Source organism: Vicia villosa, unplaced genomic scaffold (genome assembly GCF_029867415.1).
Source record: "Vicia villosa cultivar HV-30 ecotype Madison, WI unplaced genomic scaffold, Vvil1.0 ctg.004315F_1_1, whole genome shotgun sequence".
In the NCBI taxonomy this organism is placed as follows: domain Eukaryota; kingdom Viridiplantae; phylum Streptophyta; class Magnoliopsida; order Fabales; family Fabaceae; genus Vicia; species Vicia villosa.
The window spans coordinates 48,032-64,587 of record NW_026706410.1 but is presented as its reverse complement, the minus strand read 5'-3'; the positions used below and the strand labels follow the sequence as shown (position 1 = coordinate 64,587).

Sequence of the window (16,556 nt, the reverse complement as noted above, 5' to 3'; positions counted from 1 at the left end):
TTTCTTTTTTAACATTTTTATTTAAAATAAATTATGTATCCAAATTTCCGTAACCGAACAGAACCCGTGCGTATGTACGGGTTTTTTAGTAGTTTATTATAGAAAATTAATCATAGTTAAAAATGAGTTAAAGATAAAGCAATTTTATTTAAATAAACTTATAATAAAGTAAATTGAATACTAAATTTCAATGTAAATATCACTTTTAAATTGAAAAGTTACAAATTCTAACTTATAAAATAAATTCGAAAAGCAAAATCAATTATATTTTAGAAAACACTCAAAACCATTCTCAAATCAATTCTACCTTTAAAAATACACTTGGCTGGCTTCTCAAAAGCTTAACCAATCATACACTAAATATTTCATCATATCACTTTGTTTTAAGTAACATATAATAACAAAAGCCTAAATTAAGTTACACAATTGCAAAACCCTAGGTTATCCAAAACTTATATCCCAATTTTGTAAAGATAGATATAAATCAATTTATCCATAACAATGGATCATATAAAAGCACATAGACAATTCTATCTTGGAAAAAAAAAAACTCCTTTCAAAGAATCACTGAAAATTATCGAGAAAAGGCAAATCCGATCGATAGCTCACCTGTTAATGCAAGTATGTTCAACATAATCACTACAGATTAATATCCATCTCAAATATCTGACAACAAAATTGAGAACTTTTCTTTCCATCCATTCTATCAACATAACTCTATTCGACAATATCCTGTTTGTATAGCCTCTTACAATCATGTCTAATCCAGTTAAGTAGCATCCAAAACTCACCAGAATGCAGAACTTAGGTAGCCCGGAAATCAAGAAAAAGACGTAATTTCTGTATTAGCATTTCACGGGTACCGAAAAGTGGTTTATCGCTTGTGATCCAGTCCTTCTCCAGAAGACTTGCTTTAGTACCAGCCAACATCTCATCATGAAATGAAGATACTATTTGGTAGACTGATGTCTTGAGAACATCAGCAATAGCATAAGCTTTTGAATTTGCTGGCCCATTTTTCCTTTTACTAGAAGCAGCAGCGATATCTAATCTTCCACTGTTAGCTGTCGCCCATTTGATACCCGAAGATCCCAGCAATTGATTTGGTGATTGCAGGTTTGTTTTCTTTCCCATGAAATTCTCAACAGCAAGAAGGCATGATATCAGCGTCGAAACCACAGCGGCATTACTCCCAGAAAGCTGAGCAGCTCCAAACTTATCCTCTTTGCGCGATGCGGCAGTCAGTGAGGCAACAATCCTTGAGCACCAAGCATATAGCTGCATGCAAAAGAAAACAAAAGCTTATTAATATTTGGCATACTAACTTCATAAACAACTAAATTAAGCACTTATAGAAGAAACATTTATCATTTAAGTATTTATGTATAAGTTATTTTTATAACAAGATAAAATGAAGTTAAATTTTTGTATATAAGTTATAAGCTGTTTTCATTAAGCTATCCTAACAACTTATTCAAATAAGCTGAAAAAAGCTTATTGACATGTCATAAACTGATTCCGCAAACTCTTACAAACGGCCCGCAAGTGCTTATTATGCTAGTAGATAAGCTCAAATAAGCTAATTCAAACAAACCCAAATTCATAACTCTAGAATATGATGTTTTATAATTGTGCTACTACTACAAGGTCCCTCATCAAAGGCAATGAACAAACAATTTTCTGTCACCTCGGTTACATAGCTTGTAATTTAAAGGGTGGCAGTGGAAATTCATGTTTATAATCCAAGTGCATATTTATGCCGCCTAACCTCATGTCTATAATTTCACTTTTTGTTACATGAGAAGAGGGATGGCTTATATATCAACCACACCATGATTGATTGTAGATTTGTAGGGTCAATTTTATAATTTCGGCGAGTGTAAGTTGTAACACAGAAAGTTCAATATATTGTAGGAAATTTAGATTATTAATGTCTAGGATTGTTACATATGTGGATTATACTTTTTTTTAAACAACCAAATGTTAGTATTGTTAGTGTGAGTGTGTGTGGTTCTACTATAACGAGAATTAATTGAGTGAATTAATTCTATAAAATTGATTCTGACAAAAGTGACTTGAAGCTAAAGTGATTTATGTTTGAATACTTTCATGTAAAAAATGAGTTAAATAGTAAAATTCAGTATTAAAATCACGATTAGACTCAAGCTACAAACCAGAATCAATTCTGGAGGCAAAATCAATTCTACTTTGAAAGAACCAAACATGTCAAAATCAATTCTACACCTCTAGAATCACTATTGGCTCTTCCAATCTGACACGGATTTGATTTTGAAGAAGCTACTATATGTAGCTTTCGCATTGGTAGCAAAAGCAATTTACAAAAAATGACACTGCAGACATGAGTTTAATGAAATTAACATGCAAACAAACTCCCTTAGCAATAATGCTGAGGGTGGGGATTGGATCCTTGACCTCCTTATCACTCCATTTCTTAATTCCCCACCGAATCCACCAAGCTATCTTTATATCCACCATAGGTGGACTGTACTAGTTATACTAAGCTTGATATTGACTAAACATATAAGCACAAAATAGGAGTATTTGGTTAACTAGAGTCTCATTACTTAAATATATATTATATCATTTATCCTTTTCATGACTTCATCCAATCCCTATAATTTCAACCATGTAAAAAATCTCAAAGCTCAGTGGAGACATAAAATTTCTGCTCTCACTTCTTTAAATGTTGAGACCCTGTTCCCAAAGCAGGACTTTTGGGTTAAAACAAAAACAGGATATAATTCTATAAAGTGTTGAGTCTACAAATATTCTGAATTTTGTTGGGCATTCTGTTTCTTTTTTACACACGTTGCATATTTCGGTGTCATTTACTCAGAATATTTTGGCTCCACAAAGTTAAAATAAATTTTACAAATATCATATAAAAACTGGAGATCAAACGGTAAGGTCTCAAAGCTTTCTAGTTATACAGAAAAAAGAAAAGCTTCTTAGCAGAAAATAAACAATCTACAAATATTAGAGTTATGCATGTACCTGGAAGTTATACAGTTCTTCTACGTGCTTCACATCTGTTGGGGATGATAACTGATCTGATAGTTGGGTAGATTTGTCAGTAGAATTACCCATGCTCTCACTTAATCTTGAGGCAAGTTGCTCCAGAGGCCTCAAGCATACAGCAATTACTCTTTTGTAAGTCTCGCCGGATTCTTCAAAAAATGCCGCACGGCGCCAAGTGTCAACATTGTTCTCGCACACCATACAGAGATCAAGGTAAGCAAGATATCGAAGAAGAGATTTTGGATTACTCTCCTCCAAGGCTGAAAGGAGGTGCTCGCTTGGATTTGTTTCTGCAGCTGCTGATCCTTTTGGTGGCGCAAATACGGATCTTTTAGTATGTAAAACCTATGTAACATCATATTTGGCATAGATAGAGACACAAGTTAATATTTATAAAAATATTGCCTTCTATTGACTACAGACTGTAAACACATAAAAAAAAGGGTTCACTATGCATAGTTAAGGTCAATATAGTCAAGCATGAGAACCTAAATAGGATCGGTCGGCTTGAGAAAGATCGTAAAACTCGAATCGTTAACACGCCACGTAAGATCTGACTGAAGGGAAAAAGGGTAATTTCATACATATATATACAAATACATAGACAAAAACATGAAAATCATATTACAGGCCCAAAAAAAAAGACCCATCATGTTTTCTTTTATGATCTTGCTTCAAAAAGCTTGATCTTGACCATGCCGGTGACGAAAACGATCTTTCTCTGATTGATTGTAGCACTCTGAGGCATCCTTAGTACGTAAGGATCATTAGTTTGTTTAATGTACTATACAAATGAAAGAGTAATGAAAAACACAACAAATTTGGACTTCATTAAGGTTCATTAGTTTGAGAGAAAACAGTGCACTTGATTAAAAACAACATATCTCGAGATTAACAAACTCACAAACATCTATAAGAGAGTACAACATTGCAACATTTAACAACAATTAAGCCGAATGAAAAACATGAATCAATAATTAAACGAGTTTATCGATACGGAACACTAACCCGATGTAAATTATGAGTCAATTCCCAACAGAAAAAGACAGCAAAACTACCAACAAAGAACACAACCTGTTCGGTCAAGAACTTCCGCGTAGCAATGCTGCACTTAAAAGGATGTGGAATAATCTCTAACAAAAGCGCAGAAAAAATGAAAGCAACAGTGGAAAGCTTAAAAGCACGTTTAGCAGCCAAAGGAATCCCCATCTTGAAGTTGAAGAAAGGAGGACGCTGCAAACAAACAAACGAAGTAACCAAAATCAGCTTCTGCAAACAATAAAAAAGAAAAATGAAAACTTTATGAAACCCATTTGATTAAAAAGCTTAACCTGAATAATGGGAAAGTCCAGAACCCAACGACGTTTAAAAACATAATGAAAGCCGAAGATTAAACCAACGAGGAAACCCCTTAACCCAACTCTTCCAAAAGCGTTAAATCCGGAGAAAGAAAGCGCCGCAACGGAACCGGATAAAGCTGAGGCGGTGATAAAGAGAAGGAAAGTGAGTGAGAGCTTCAAGTTGAGAAAAATGGGGTGCGGGGAAGGTGAAGAGACGAAGGAGAGGGAAACGGAGAAGATGAAGTGGAAAGTGAGGAAAGGGAGAAGAGACCAAAAAGGGGTTTGGGGGAGAAGGAAAAAGGAGAAGATGAAGATGAGAGTGGAGGGTATTGATTGCCATATGAGGTAGCTTAGAAACCTGTTGTATAAGAGAATCTCTGGTTTTGATGATGTTGGAGACATGGTTGTTGTTTCTAGGTTTTGGTGAGTGGGTATTTTGAAATGGGGTGAGGGGTTTTTGAAGGTGGTTTTAACTTTGCTTGCTTAATTTACAAACTTCAAATTCCATCATTTGTTTCTGGTCTTTTTTTATTAGTGAAAAATTCAATTTCTTCCTTTTAAAAAACTCACTTATTTATCAATCGTCGTTGTTTTCGGTCCGGTCCGGATATTTGACATCCCGAGTAATGGATCGAAAATTTGATCCGATAAATCGGGACCGGTCCAAAACAGTGATGGTGTAAATTATTGGACCGAAACCGATCCGTTACATTCGGGTAAACCGACACCTGACCGAGTTTAATTTACTTTTGAAGAGAGAACCGAAACCGGTCCGATGATTTCGATTAGGTAACCGGACCACCCGATAAAGAAGAGGGAAAAAATGAAAAATTAAGAATTTTTTGTGTTTCCAAACTGTTTGGAAAACTAAATAAAACTGCATAATCTTGTTAAATATTACAAGTTACAACATCATGATTCATGTCCATAATCTTGTTATAATAAGACCATAACTAGATAATTGTATCAAAAAACTTGTTAACAAACTTAAGTTTTCAAAATGATATGTCAAAAAACACACAAAAGATCATTACATTGTATTAATTATGCCTCAGAACAATCTTATCATTGACATTGTATTATCTGATCTTCAAGTTGCAGTAGAAGAAGCGACACCCAGATCTTCACCAAAATGATATGTCAAAGTTTCATCTTATGGTTCCTCAAGCTACAGTACAAATGGAAAATGTATTAGTTAGTTAGATAGAATAAAAATCAACATGTATTAGCTACAAATAAAAGAAGATATGAAAAATTTACTTACAATTGAAGCAGTGCAGCCCTTCTTAATTCCATATATCTCCTTCACCCAATCACCTCCACAAAGCATCATTTCAACTGTCTTAGTTTTCATAGATGATCGTTTCGGATCAATAACCCTTTTCTCAGCACTAAAAGTTGCTACTGATGCAACAGTAGTAACTGGAACAGTTAGGATATCCTTTGTCAATTTACTAAGAACAGGATACCTGGCCTCATTTCTCATCCACCATGTTAAAACATCAAATTTAGCTTTAGGGGAAACTTTTAAAGGAGGCTCCTCAAGATATAATTCAAGATCAGATTTGGAATTAGTACCCACAACAATTTCTAAAAACATCTCAAAGTTCCTCCTTCACAACCTAGAAGTAGATCCTACTTCTGGACTTTCAGATATAGCAGCAGGGGTAACTGCATCATTGGTTCCATAATCTTGATACAATTGGAAGAGGGAACTTAAGTTGTCAGATAACTCTTGTTCATAGATAGCTTATTGAATGAGATTTGGATACAAAAAGGGGGTATACCCATTTGATGAAGATCAGCTTATACCTATTGCATAAAGTAGAGTATAAGGTAACAAGAATGGCCTCAGAATAATTCATAAGGCAAGGCAACATATAATGATCTCAAAATTATTTTTCATCATTGGCAACATACAAAGAGGTAACATAATAGGCCCCAAATACCAATAAATTCACCAGGAGGTAACAGAATAGGCCTCAGATTCTTGATGTCAAATGATGCAGATCAAGAACAAAATTCATCATAGGCACTATCAAAGCACAACTAACAAGGCAACTTAATTGAGAAATAGGCACTATTAAGTCACAACTCACAATGCATATTAAGAAAAGAATCCATCATAGGCCTCAGCTAATCATCATAATTCATAAGCATCGGATAATAAAGATGCAGATCCAAAAGAATTCATCACTGGCCTCAAATAATAACTAATCATCATAATTCATAAGCATCAGATAACAACCTTTGATTGATGTCTGCATTGTATACTGAATATCATACTCTGTCAAATCCATATGCCATCTTGCTATTTGTGAATACAAGATCACACTCACAAAGATGTTTTTGATTCATGGCAAACTCAACAAGCATACAAGCAACAAGGTACAAGCAGAAGAACTCAAAGAAAAGCAAGCATTGGTCACTCATAACAGAGCAGGTCGACCTACTATGCATACAGGTCGACTCAACACAAGCAAAATAAGAGGAACTCAGAAAAACAGCAGTCAGGTCGACCTACTCCCAACACAGGTCGACCTAAAATGAAGAAATTTACATATCATTATGTTAGGTCGACCTACACAACAACTAGGTCGACCTAATCTGAGGAAAGGTCCCCAAAACGCATCTGAAGTGGATTCTGGTCGACCTACTTCTTTAACAGGTCGACCTAACTGGGAACAAATGACATCCAAAGGATATGCAGCTCTGTTAGGTCGACCTAATCACCACAAGAGGTCGACCTATCTGATCAAAAATGCCAAAATTTCTGGTTTTCTCTGCTCCAACTGATAAGCTCTCATATATATTGTCCAAGGTTCAATTATTAACTATAACACCAACGACTGAAAGATACACAAAGTCTTCTCATCTTCGTTCTTCATCATCTCCAACACAATTACACATAATCATTCTTGCGTTGAGGGTTAGTGATCGAGTTCGATAACGTCCATGGAACGGAATTGAAGATTCCTAGTGGGTGAAGATTTGTGGGGTTTTTGGTGAATAAAATCCGAGGGTTTTGTCCTCCAAGATAGGTGTTTCTTGGGGGTTTTTATCAAGAGGTTTCATCGAGGATCCATCTGAGTGTGAAGATTGAAGAACAAGGGTTCAAGGCAATTCAAGACACTGCAGAAAAGGGATCAAGTGAAGCTCTTGGATCACCTTGATCTTGCTCAAGATTAAGGGGGAAGAAGATTCAAAGGATCGACAAATTCGGTTTATTGTTTATCGCTTTGTTTTCTTCTTTGTATAAACTGCTTTCAACATTAATGGAAGATTTCCCAATTTCAATTTGGAATTGGGGGCAGACGTAGTCGTAGCGAGGACGATCGACGAACTGCCTGAACAAATATCGTGTTCTTGTCGCTTTTATCCTTTCATTTACGTTTTGTTCATATTTGGTCGTAATTGCAAAATTGATTAACGATTCAAGTGTTAAAATTGTGAATTAAGGTTCTACATAAACATCACAATTCACCACATCTTGAATCATCATCAATTTGAACATTATCACCAAGTGTTTGTCTTTTTGCTTATTCCATTATTACTGCATTGCAAACCAAAGTTTGTCAATTTAGAAGTTAATTGATTTTCAGCTGTGAAACGTATTGATTCGATAACATATCACTTCATCATTAATCTCAATTATCTTGTGGTTTTGTCACATATACGACCCTTGCAATAACGGTCCGGAATAGACGCAAGTCGATTCAGAACCGCTTTCGCTTTAGTTCGAAATAATCCCGAAAAACTCTGTGAGATCTATTCACCCCCCTCTAGATCCTCAGGCCAGCGTCTAACAAGTGGCATCAAGAGCTCTGGTTTATTCCGTGCTACGTGAAACACTTATTGGAAAGATGGCTTCCGGACCTAAAGGGGCTCACAATAGAGCTCCAGTTTTCAACGGTGAAAACTATGGCTATTGGAAGGATTGTATGTGTGTCCACATCAATGCAATTGATAGGAACATCTGGACAGCTATTGTCAATGGTCCCTTTCAGATCACCATGACAAATGCAGCTGATGCAGTTGTTCCAAAACCAGAAAATACTTGGGATGCTGAAGATGAAAAGAGATATGCATACGATTGGAAAGCGAGAAACATTCTAATCTCAGCTCTAGGAGTTGATGAATACTATCGCGTTTCCCATTGTAGATCCGCTAAAGCTATGTGGGACACATTGCAAGTTGCCCACGAGGGAACAGATGATGTCAAACTAGCTAGGATCAATACATTAACTCAAGAGTTCGAACTGTTCCACATGGAAGATGGTGAATCCATCGAAAACATGCAGAAGAGATTCGTTCACCTGAAAAATCGGTTAAATTCTCTTGATAGACCTGTTTCCAATGCAGTTGCTACTAACAAAATCTTAAGATGCTTGAACAGGGAATGGCAACCCAAGGTTACAGCAATAAAGGAAGCAAATGATCTAAACACCTTACACATTACCACTCTCTTTGGTAAACTAGAGGAACATGAACAACACCTTAAATGCCTTGACATGCATGAGAAAAGGGCAAAGAAAGAGAAGAACATGGAGAAAGAGGTAGAGAAGAAGTCAATAGCTCTAAAGGCTTCAAGTTCCAAGACCTCAAGACAAGAGCTAGAGGGTAGTGATACATGTGATGACGAAGACTCCGATGATGAGGAAATGGGACTGTTTATGCGAAGATACAACAAATATCTAAAGAAAAATGGAGCAAAACATTCTGACAAAAGCTTGATCAACTATAGAAAGCAATCAAACAAGTTCAAACAAGATGACAACAACAAAGGAAAAATCAAAGGCCCTTGCTTTAATTGTGGGAAAGCCGGTCACTACAAACCGGATTGTCCATACCTTAAGAAGGAAAAAGAGAAGAACCAAAGCAAAGGTCATAACAAATCTAAGAGAGCCTACATAGCATGGGAAAGTGACTCATCTAGTGAAAGCTCATCAAGCGATGAAGAAGAATCAGCAAACCTATGTTTTATGGCTCATCAACACAAGAAAAAGAAAGCTGTAAGTCATCTTAAACCTGAACTCGTAGATAAGGTATCTCATTCTCAACTAAAACTTGCTTTTGAAGAATTACATAGAGATGCGATTAAAGCTTTCAAACTTTTGGCCTCAAATAAGAAAATCTTTTCATATCTTGAATCAAAAGTTGAGAAAACCGAAAAGGATATGGAAGCTTTAAAACAATCTATGCTAGACATTCAAAAGGATAAAGTTGAAATAGATCCTACATCATGGTTTGGTTGTGAGACATGTCACATTTGGCAAAAAGAAGTAAGAGATCTAAAAGCCAAGTTAGACAAGGCTCTACAACCAAAAGTGACTTTTGCGGTTGATCCAAATAAGTTCAAAAGATCGTATACTCCTTTATATAGTAAATACACTTTTGTACCAAAAGTATCAACTAGCAAAACAGCATATTCTCGTCATATTACCTGTCATTATTGTTGCAAAAAGGGTCATACCATTGAAAAATGCAAATTTAGGAGAATTTTAGTTCCTAAAGGAGTATTTCAATGGTTGCCTAAGTGCAACAAATTGTGTACTCACTACCAAGGACCCAATGAAAATTGGGGACCTCCCTCTCTAAATTAATCTTGCAGGAAAAGTGTCTTGACATTGCCGAAAGGTTGTGGTTCCTTGATAGCGGATGTTCAAGACACATGACGGGAGACCTATCTCTTTTCGTTGAGTTTCAAGCAAAGAAAAAGGGGTATGTCACCTATGGAGATAACAATCGGGGAGCCATACTTGGTAAAGGAAGTGTAGGTAACCCTTCTACCACTACTATAACTGATGTGCTGCTAGTAGAAGGCCTTAAACACAATCTTTTAAGTATAAGTAAATTGTGTGACAAAGATTTTAAAGTAATGTTTACAAATTCTGGCTGCACAATAGAACATACTAAGAAAAGAGACATTATGTTTAAGGGCTTAAGAGTAAACAACATATACATGCTAAACTTGGATGAGGTATCTAAGTCTAGTACCAAGTGTCTAATTGCTCTAGGCGAAGACTCATGGCTTTGGCATAGACGTCTCGCCCACATAAATTTTGACTTACTTAATAAAGTTGTCACAAAAGATTTAGTAATCGGCTTACCTAAAATGAAGTTTTCAAAAGATCATCTATGTGATGCTTGTCAAAAGGGAAAGCAAACAAAAATCTCTTTTAAATCAAAGAACGTGGTTTCAACATCACGCCCTCTTGAACTACTTCACATGGATCTCTTTGGCCCTTCGAGGACTAAAAGCATAGGTGGAAACACCTATGGTTTTGTCATTGTCGATGATTACTGTAGATTTTGTTGGACAATCTTTCTACCTAGTAAGGATCAAACTTTTCCAGCTTTCACACAATTTGCAAGATTATGTCAAAATAAAATGAACAACAAAATAGTTGCAATTCGAAGTGATCACGGTGGAGAGTTTGAAAACTATCTTTTTGAAAAATACTGTGATAAACATGGAATTGAGCATAACTTTTCAGCTCCTAGAACACCACAACAAAACGGAGTGGTTGAACGTAAAAATCGGGTTCTATAGGAGCTGGCAAGAACAATGCTGAATGAGGGTAATCTACCCAAGTATTTCTGGGCTGACGCGATTAGCACCGCATGTTATGTTTTGAATAGGATAATAATACGTCCTATACTGAACAAAACTCCCTATGAATTACTAAAAGGTAGAAAACCAAATGTATCTCATCTCCATGTATTCGGTTGCAAGTGTTTTGTCTTGAACAATGGTAAGGATAATCTTGGTAAATTCGATGCTAAAGTTGATGAGGGCATATTCCTTGGTTACTCACAATCTAGCAAAGCATATCGGGTATATAATAAGAGATTACTTATAGTAGAAGAGTCAGTACACGTGTCTTTTGATGAATCTTATACAAAATATGTCGAGAAAGGTCTTTCGTTTAATGGTGCAGGTCCATCCACTGAAGACATTGTCAAAGATAAGGAAGACGAGAATGAAAGTATTGTAAAGAAAGATGCTGAGAAAGAGAAAGATGAGTCTCATGATGAAAATGAAAAGGAAAGCATCTCAAACAATGAAGAACTTCCTAAGGCCTGGACAAATGTGAAAGACCATCCAATTGACAATATAATAGGAGACATCTCAAGGGGCATTACAACACGCTCAAAGATAAGTAACTTCTGTCATCATTTTGCTTTTGTTTCACAAGTTGAGCCGAAAAACGCTAAGGATGCATTACTTGATGAGCATTGGCTAATGGCCATGCAAGAAGAATTAAACCAATTTAAACGGAATGATGTTTGGGACTTAGTCCCTCATCCGGGAGATCATCAAGTAATAGGCACTAGATGGGTTTTCCGTAACAAACTTGATGAAAACGGCATTATTACTAGAAACAAAGCTAGATTAGTTGCCCAGGGTTATAATCAAGAGGAAGGTATTGATTATGAAGAGACATACGCTCCTGTAGCACGTCTCGAAGCTATTCGTCTCTTACTTGCTTATGCGTGTTCTAAAGACTTCAAATTATTCCAAATGGATGTTAAAAGTGCCTTTCTAAATGGCTATATAAATGAAGAAGTCTATGTTGCTCAGCCACCCAGCTTTGAGAATTACATGTATCCAACTCATGTTTATAAGCTGAAACGTGCTCTATACGGTCTTAAACAAGCCCCTCGGGCTTGGTACGAACGTTTGAGCAAATTTCTTCTTAGTCAAGGGTACTCTAGGGGTAAAGTTGACACTACTCTCTTTATTAAAAGAAAAGATAAAGATGTTCTCTTAGTCCAAGTTTATGTGGATGATATTATATTTGGGTCGACTAATGCAAAACTTGTCAAAGATTTTTCTAAGCTCATGCAGAGTGAATTTGAGATGAGTCTCATGGGTGAGCTAAATTTCTTCCTTGGCCTACAAATCAAGCAACTCAGTCATGGAACGTTTGTGAGTCAAACTAAATACTGTACGGAGCTGCTCAAAAGATTTGGAATGAGTGAAGCGAAGGAAATTGACACACCTATGGCAACAAATACTAACCTAGACAAAGATGCGAAAAGGTAAAGAGGTTGACGTGAAATTGTACCGAGGTATGATAGGTTCACTATTGTATCTTACTGCCTCAAGACCAGACATTATGTTTAGTTTGTGTATGTGTGCAAGATATCAATCTTGTCCAAAAGAATCTCACTTAAAAGCTGTCAAAAGAATTCTGCGATACTTACGTGGAACTACTACATATGGCCTATGGTATCCAAAGGGAAATGAGTGCTATTTGGTAGGATTCTCCGATTCAGATTTTGCTGGCTGCAAATCCGATAGAAAAAGTACCAGTGGAACATGTCATCTATTCTCAAATTCATTGATAAGTTTGCATAGCAAGAAACAAGTATCGGTTGCATTATCTACTGTTGAGGCAGAATATGTAGCTGCTGGAAGCTGCTGTGCACAAATATTATGGCTCAAGCAACAACTTCTTGACTTTGGTATTAAGCTTGATCGTATACCTATCATGTGCGACAACACAAGTGCCATAAACTTGAGTAAAAATCCTGTCTTACACTCACGAACCAAGCATATTGAAATAAGACATCACTTCCTACGAGATCATGTAGAGAAAGGAGACGTTACATTTGAACATGTAGAAAGCAAGAAGCAACTAGCTGACATCTTCACCAAACCTCTAGCAACGGAGCAATACTTCAACATTCGTAGGGAATTAGGGATACTCGATATCTCTAATTTGGGCTAATTACGTTTGTTTTCTCTTAATGTTATTCCTTTACTTTATATCTATATTATTTTTTTGCTAACATTTCTCTTAGCGTAAAGGTAGTTCATTATCAAGCCAGGCATCATTCCACATTGACTAAAGGCTGCCACTAAAGTTGACACCTACATATTGAGAAGGCGGTAACGTAACTGTTGTTCACTTCCAAAAATATTATTGATACTATAATATGCTATCAATTAACATGCTTATAGTGACTTCATACATATATCTCTCTTGCTCATGTATGTGTTTCATCTTTAATGTACCTTTAAACATGTTTAGCTCTCATGTTATCACTATCTACCTATTATCTACTATACTATGAATGCTAGCATTTTATCTATGTTTCTCTCGTTACTCTCCTCTTCTGTTTTTCTTGTATCCCTTTTGATGTTGTCAAAGGGGGAGATAGATGCTGAGTGTATGGGGGAGCTCAGTTGAGTGAATAGATCCTGAGTGTACGGGGGAGCTTTTACCACTTATTGCCAAAGCTTCTACTACCGGTTTGCCATCATCAAAAAGGGGGAGTATGTGAATACAAGATCACACTCACAAAGATGTTTTTGATTCATGGCAAACTCAACAAGCATACAAGCAACAAGGTACAAGCAGAAGAACTCAAAGAAAAGCAAGCATTGGTCACTCATAATAGAGCAGGTCGACCTACTATGCATACAGGTCGACTCAACACAAGCAAAATAAGAGGAACTCAGAAAAACAGCAGTCAGGTCGACCTACTCCCAACACAGGTCGACCTAAAATGAAGAAATTTACATATCATTATGTTAGGTCGACCTACACAACAACTAGGTCGACCTAATCTGAGGAAAGGTCCCCAAAACGCATCTGAAGTGGATTCTGGTCGACCTACTTCTTTAACAGGTCGACCTAACTGGGAACAAATGACATCCAAAGGATATGCAGCTCTGTTAGGTCGACCTAATCACCACAAGAGGTCGACCTATCTGATCAAAAATGCCAAAATTTCTGGTTTTCTCTGCTCCAACTGATAAGCTCTCATATATATTGTCCAAGGTTCAATTATTAACTATAACACCAACGACTGAAAGATACACAAAGTCTTCTCATCTTCGTTCTTCATCATCTCCAACACAATTACACATAATCATTCTTGCGTTGAGGGTTAGTGATCGAGTTCGATAACGTCCATGGAACGGAATTGAAGATTCCTAGTGGGTGAAGATTTGTGGGGTTTTTGGTGAATAAAATCCGAGGGTTTTGTCCTCCAAGATAGGTGTTTCTTGGGGGTTTTTATCAAGAGGTTTCATCGAGGATCCATCTGAGTGTGAAGATTGAAGAACAAGGGTTCAAGGCAATTCAAGACACTGCAGAAAAGGGATCAAGTGAAGCTCTTGGATCACCTTGATCTTGCTCAAGATTAAGGGGGAAGAAGATTCAAAGGATCGACAAATTCGGTTTATTGTTTATCGCTTTGTTTTCTTCTTTGTATAAACTACTTTCAACATTAATGGAAGATTTCCCAATTTCAATTTGGAATTGGGGGCAGACGTAGTCGTAGCGAGGACGATCGACGAACTGCCTGAACAAATATCGTGTTCTTGTCGCTTTTATCCTTTCATTTACGTTTTGTTCATATTTGGTCATAATTGCAAAATTGATTAACGATTCAAGTGTTAAAATTGTGAATTAAGGTTCTACATAAACATCACAATTCACCACATCTTGAATCATCATCAATTTGAACATTATCACCAAGTGTTTGTCTTTTTGCTTATTCCATTATTACTGCATTGCAAACCAAAGTTTGTCAATTTAGAAGTTAATTGATTTTCAGCTGTGAAACGTATTGATTCGATAACATATCACTTCATCGTTAATCTCAATTATCTTGTGGTTTTGTCACATATACGACCCTTGCAATAACGGTCCGGAATAGACGCAAGTCGATTCAGAACCGCTTTCGCTTTAGTTCGAAATAATCCCGAAAAACTCTGTGAGATCTATTCACCCCCCTCTAGATCCTCAGGCCAGCGTCTAACACTATTTGCCTGGAGAGAGTAGGTTTCTCAAATATATATTTGATAGGATCCATCTTAGAGATCAATAAGGTAGTATGAGTCAACATATATTGTCTTAGTCGGCGAGCAGCCCATGCCAAAGCGCAACAAGTTTTCTCAAGCAGTGAATATCTTGTTTCAGAGTCGGTAAACTTTTTGCTAAGGTAGTATATTGCATGCTCTTTTTGACCAGACTTGTCATGTTGCCCCAATACACACCTCGTTGAATTCTCTAGCACGGGTAGGTACATGATTAGAGTTCTTCCTTCAACTTGTGGCATCAGAATCGAAGACTCTTGTAAGTACTCCTTGATCTTGTCAAAGGCTATATGGAAGTTGTCGTTCCACTTCACTACTTGATCTTTCTTTAGTAACTTAAAGATTGGCTCACAAGTAGCAGTCAAATGGGAAATAAATCTTGCAATGTAGTTTAAACGTCCCAAGAAACCTCTGACTTCCTTCTTAGTACGTGGAGCGGGTATCTCTTGAATAACTTTAACCTTTGCGGGATCAACTTCAATACCCTTACCACTGACAATGAAACCTAGGAGTTTACCGGATCTTACTCCAAATGTGCACTTGTTTGGGTTCAATATCAACTTGTATTTATTCAACCTCTCAAACAGCTTGTGTAAATGATCAAGGTGCTCTTCTTCAGTCAAAGACCTGGCTATCATGTCGTCAACGTATACCTTTATCTCGTGATGGATCATATCATGGAATAAAGCAACCATAGCATGCTGGTATGTTGCCTCTGCGTTTTTCAAATCAAATGGCATTACCTTGTAACAAAAGGTGCCCCACTGTGTAACAAACGCAGTCTTCTTTGTGTCTTCAGGTGCCATCTTGATTTGATTATAACTTGAGAAACCATCCATGAAAGAGAATACCTTGTGTTGAGCAGTGTTGTCTACCATAACATCAATATGTGGAAGCAGAAAGTCATCCTTGGGGATTGCCCTGTTCAGATCCCGGTAGTCCACACACACGAACCTTACCATCCTTCTTAGCATTGGCACCACATTTGCAACCCACTGAGGATATGATGTAATATTTAGAAAACTTGCATTGAATTGCTTCATAACCTCAGCTTTGATCTTTTCTGACATCTCAAGACGCATATGACGAACCTTTTGCTTTATAGGATGACGACCTTCTTTCATCGGTAGACGGTGTACCATAATATCAGTATCCAATCCTGGCATATCTTTGTAAGACTAGGCAAAGATCTCGACATAGTCGTGTAACATCCAGATTAACCTCTTCTTGACTTTGTTATCTAGATCAACTCCTATCTTGATTTCTCTCTTGTCCTCTTCAGTACCTAGATTCACAACCTCGACTGGCTCCTCGTGCGACTGTATGACTCTTTCTTCTTG

At 36.8% G+C, this 16,556-nt stretch overlaps 1 protein-coding gene across 1 annotated transcript; it reads right to left on the bottom strand.

Annotated features, from left to right (window-relative positions):
• Positions 1-574: 574 nt before the first annotated feature.
• LOC131641958 (uncharacterized) lies at positions 575-4,862 on the bottom strand. The gene is made up of 4 exons (XM_058912246.1): positions 4,371-4,862; positions 4,048-4,272; positions 3,016-3,384; positions 575-1,278 (listed from the first exon to the last, which is right to left on the bottom strand). The coding sequence occupies exons 1-4, from the start codon at positions 4,779-4,781 to the stop codon at positions 805-807; spliced, it is 1,479 nt and encodes a 492-aa protein (XP_058768229.1). The 5' UTR covers positions 4,782-4,862; the 3' UTR covers positions 575-804.
• Between the last annotated feature and the right edge of the window lie 11,694 nt (positions 4,863-16,556).

Excerpts from the sequence above, each read along its gene's own strand:
- LOC131641958 (XM_058912246.1), bottom strand. The coding sequence starts at position 4,781 with ATGTCTCCAACATCATCAAAACCAGAGATTCTCTTATACAACAGGTTT. Across the intron at positions 4,273-4,370 it reads TGGACTTTCCCATTATTCAG|CGTCCTCCTTTCTTCAACTT; the intron begins GTTAAGCTTTTT and ends GTTTGTTTGCAG. Across the intron at positions 3,385-4,047 it reads TGACTCATAATTTACATCGG|GTTTTACATACTAAAAGATC; the intron begins GTTAGTGTTCCG and ends GATGTTACATAG.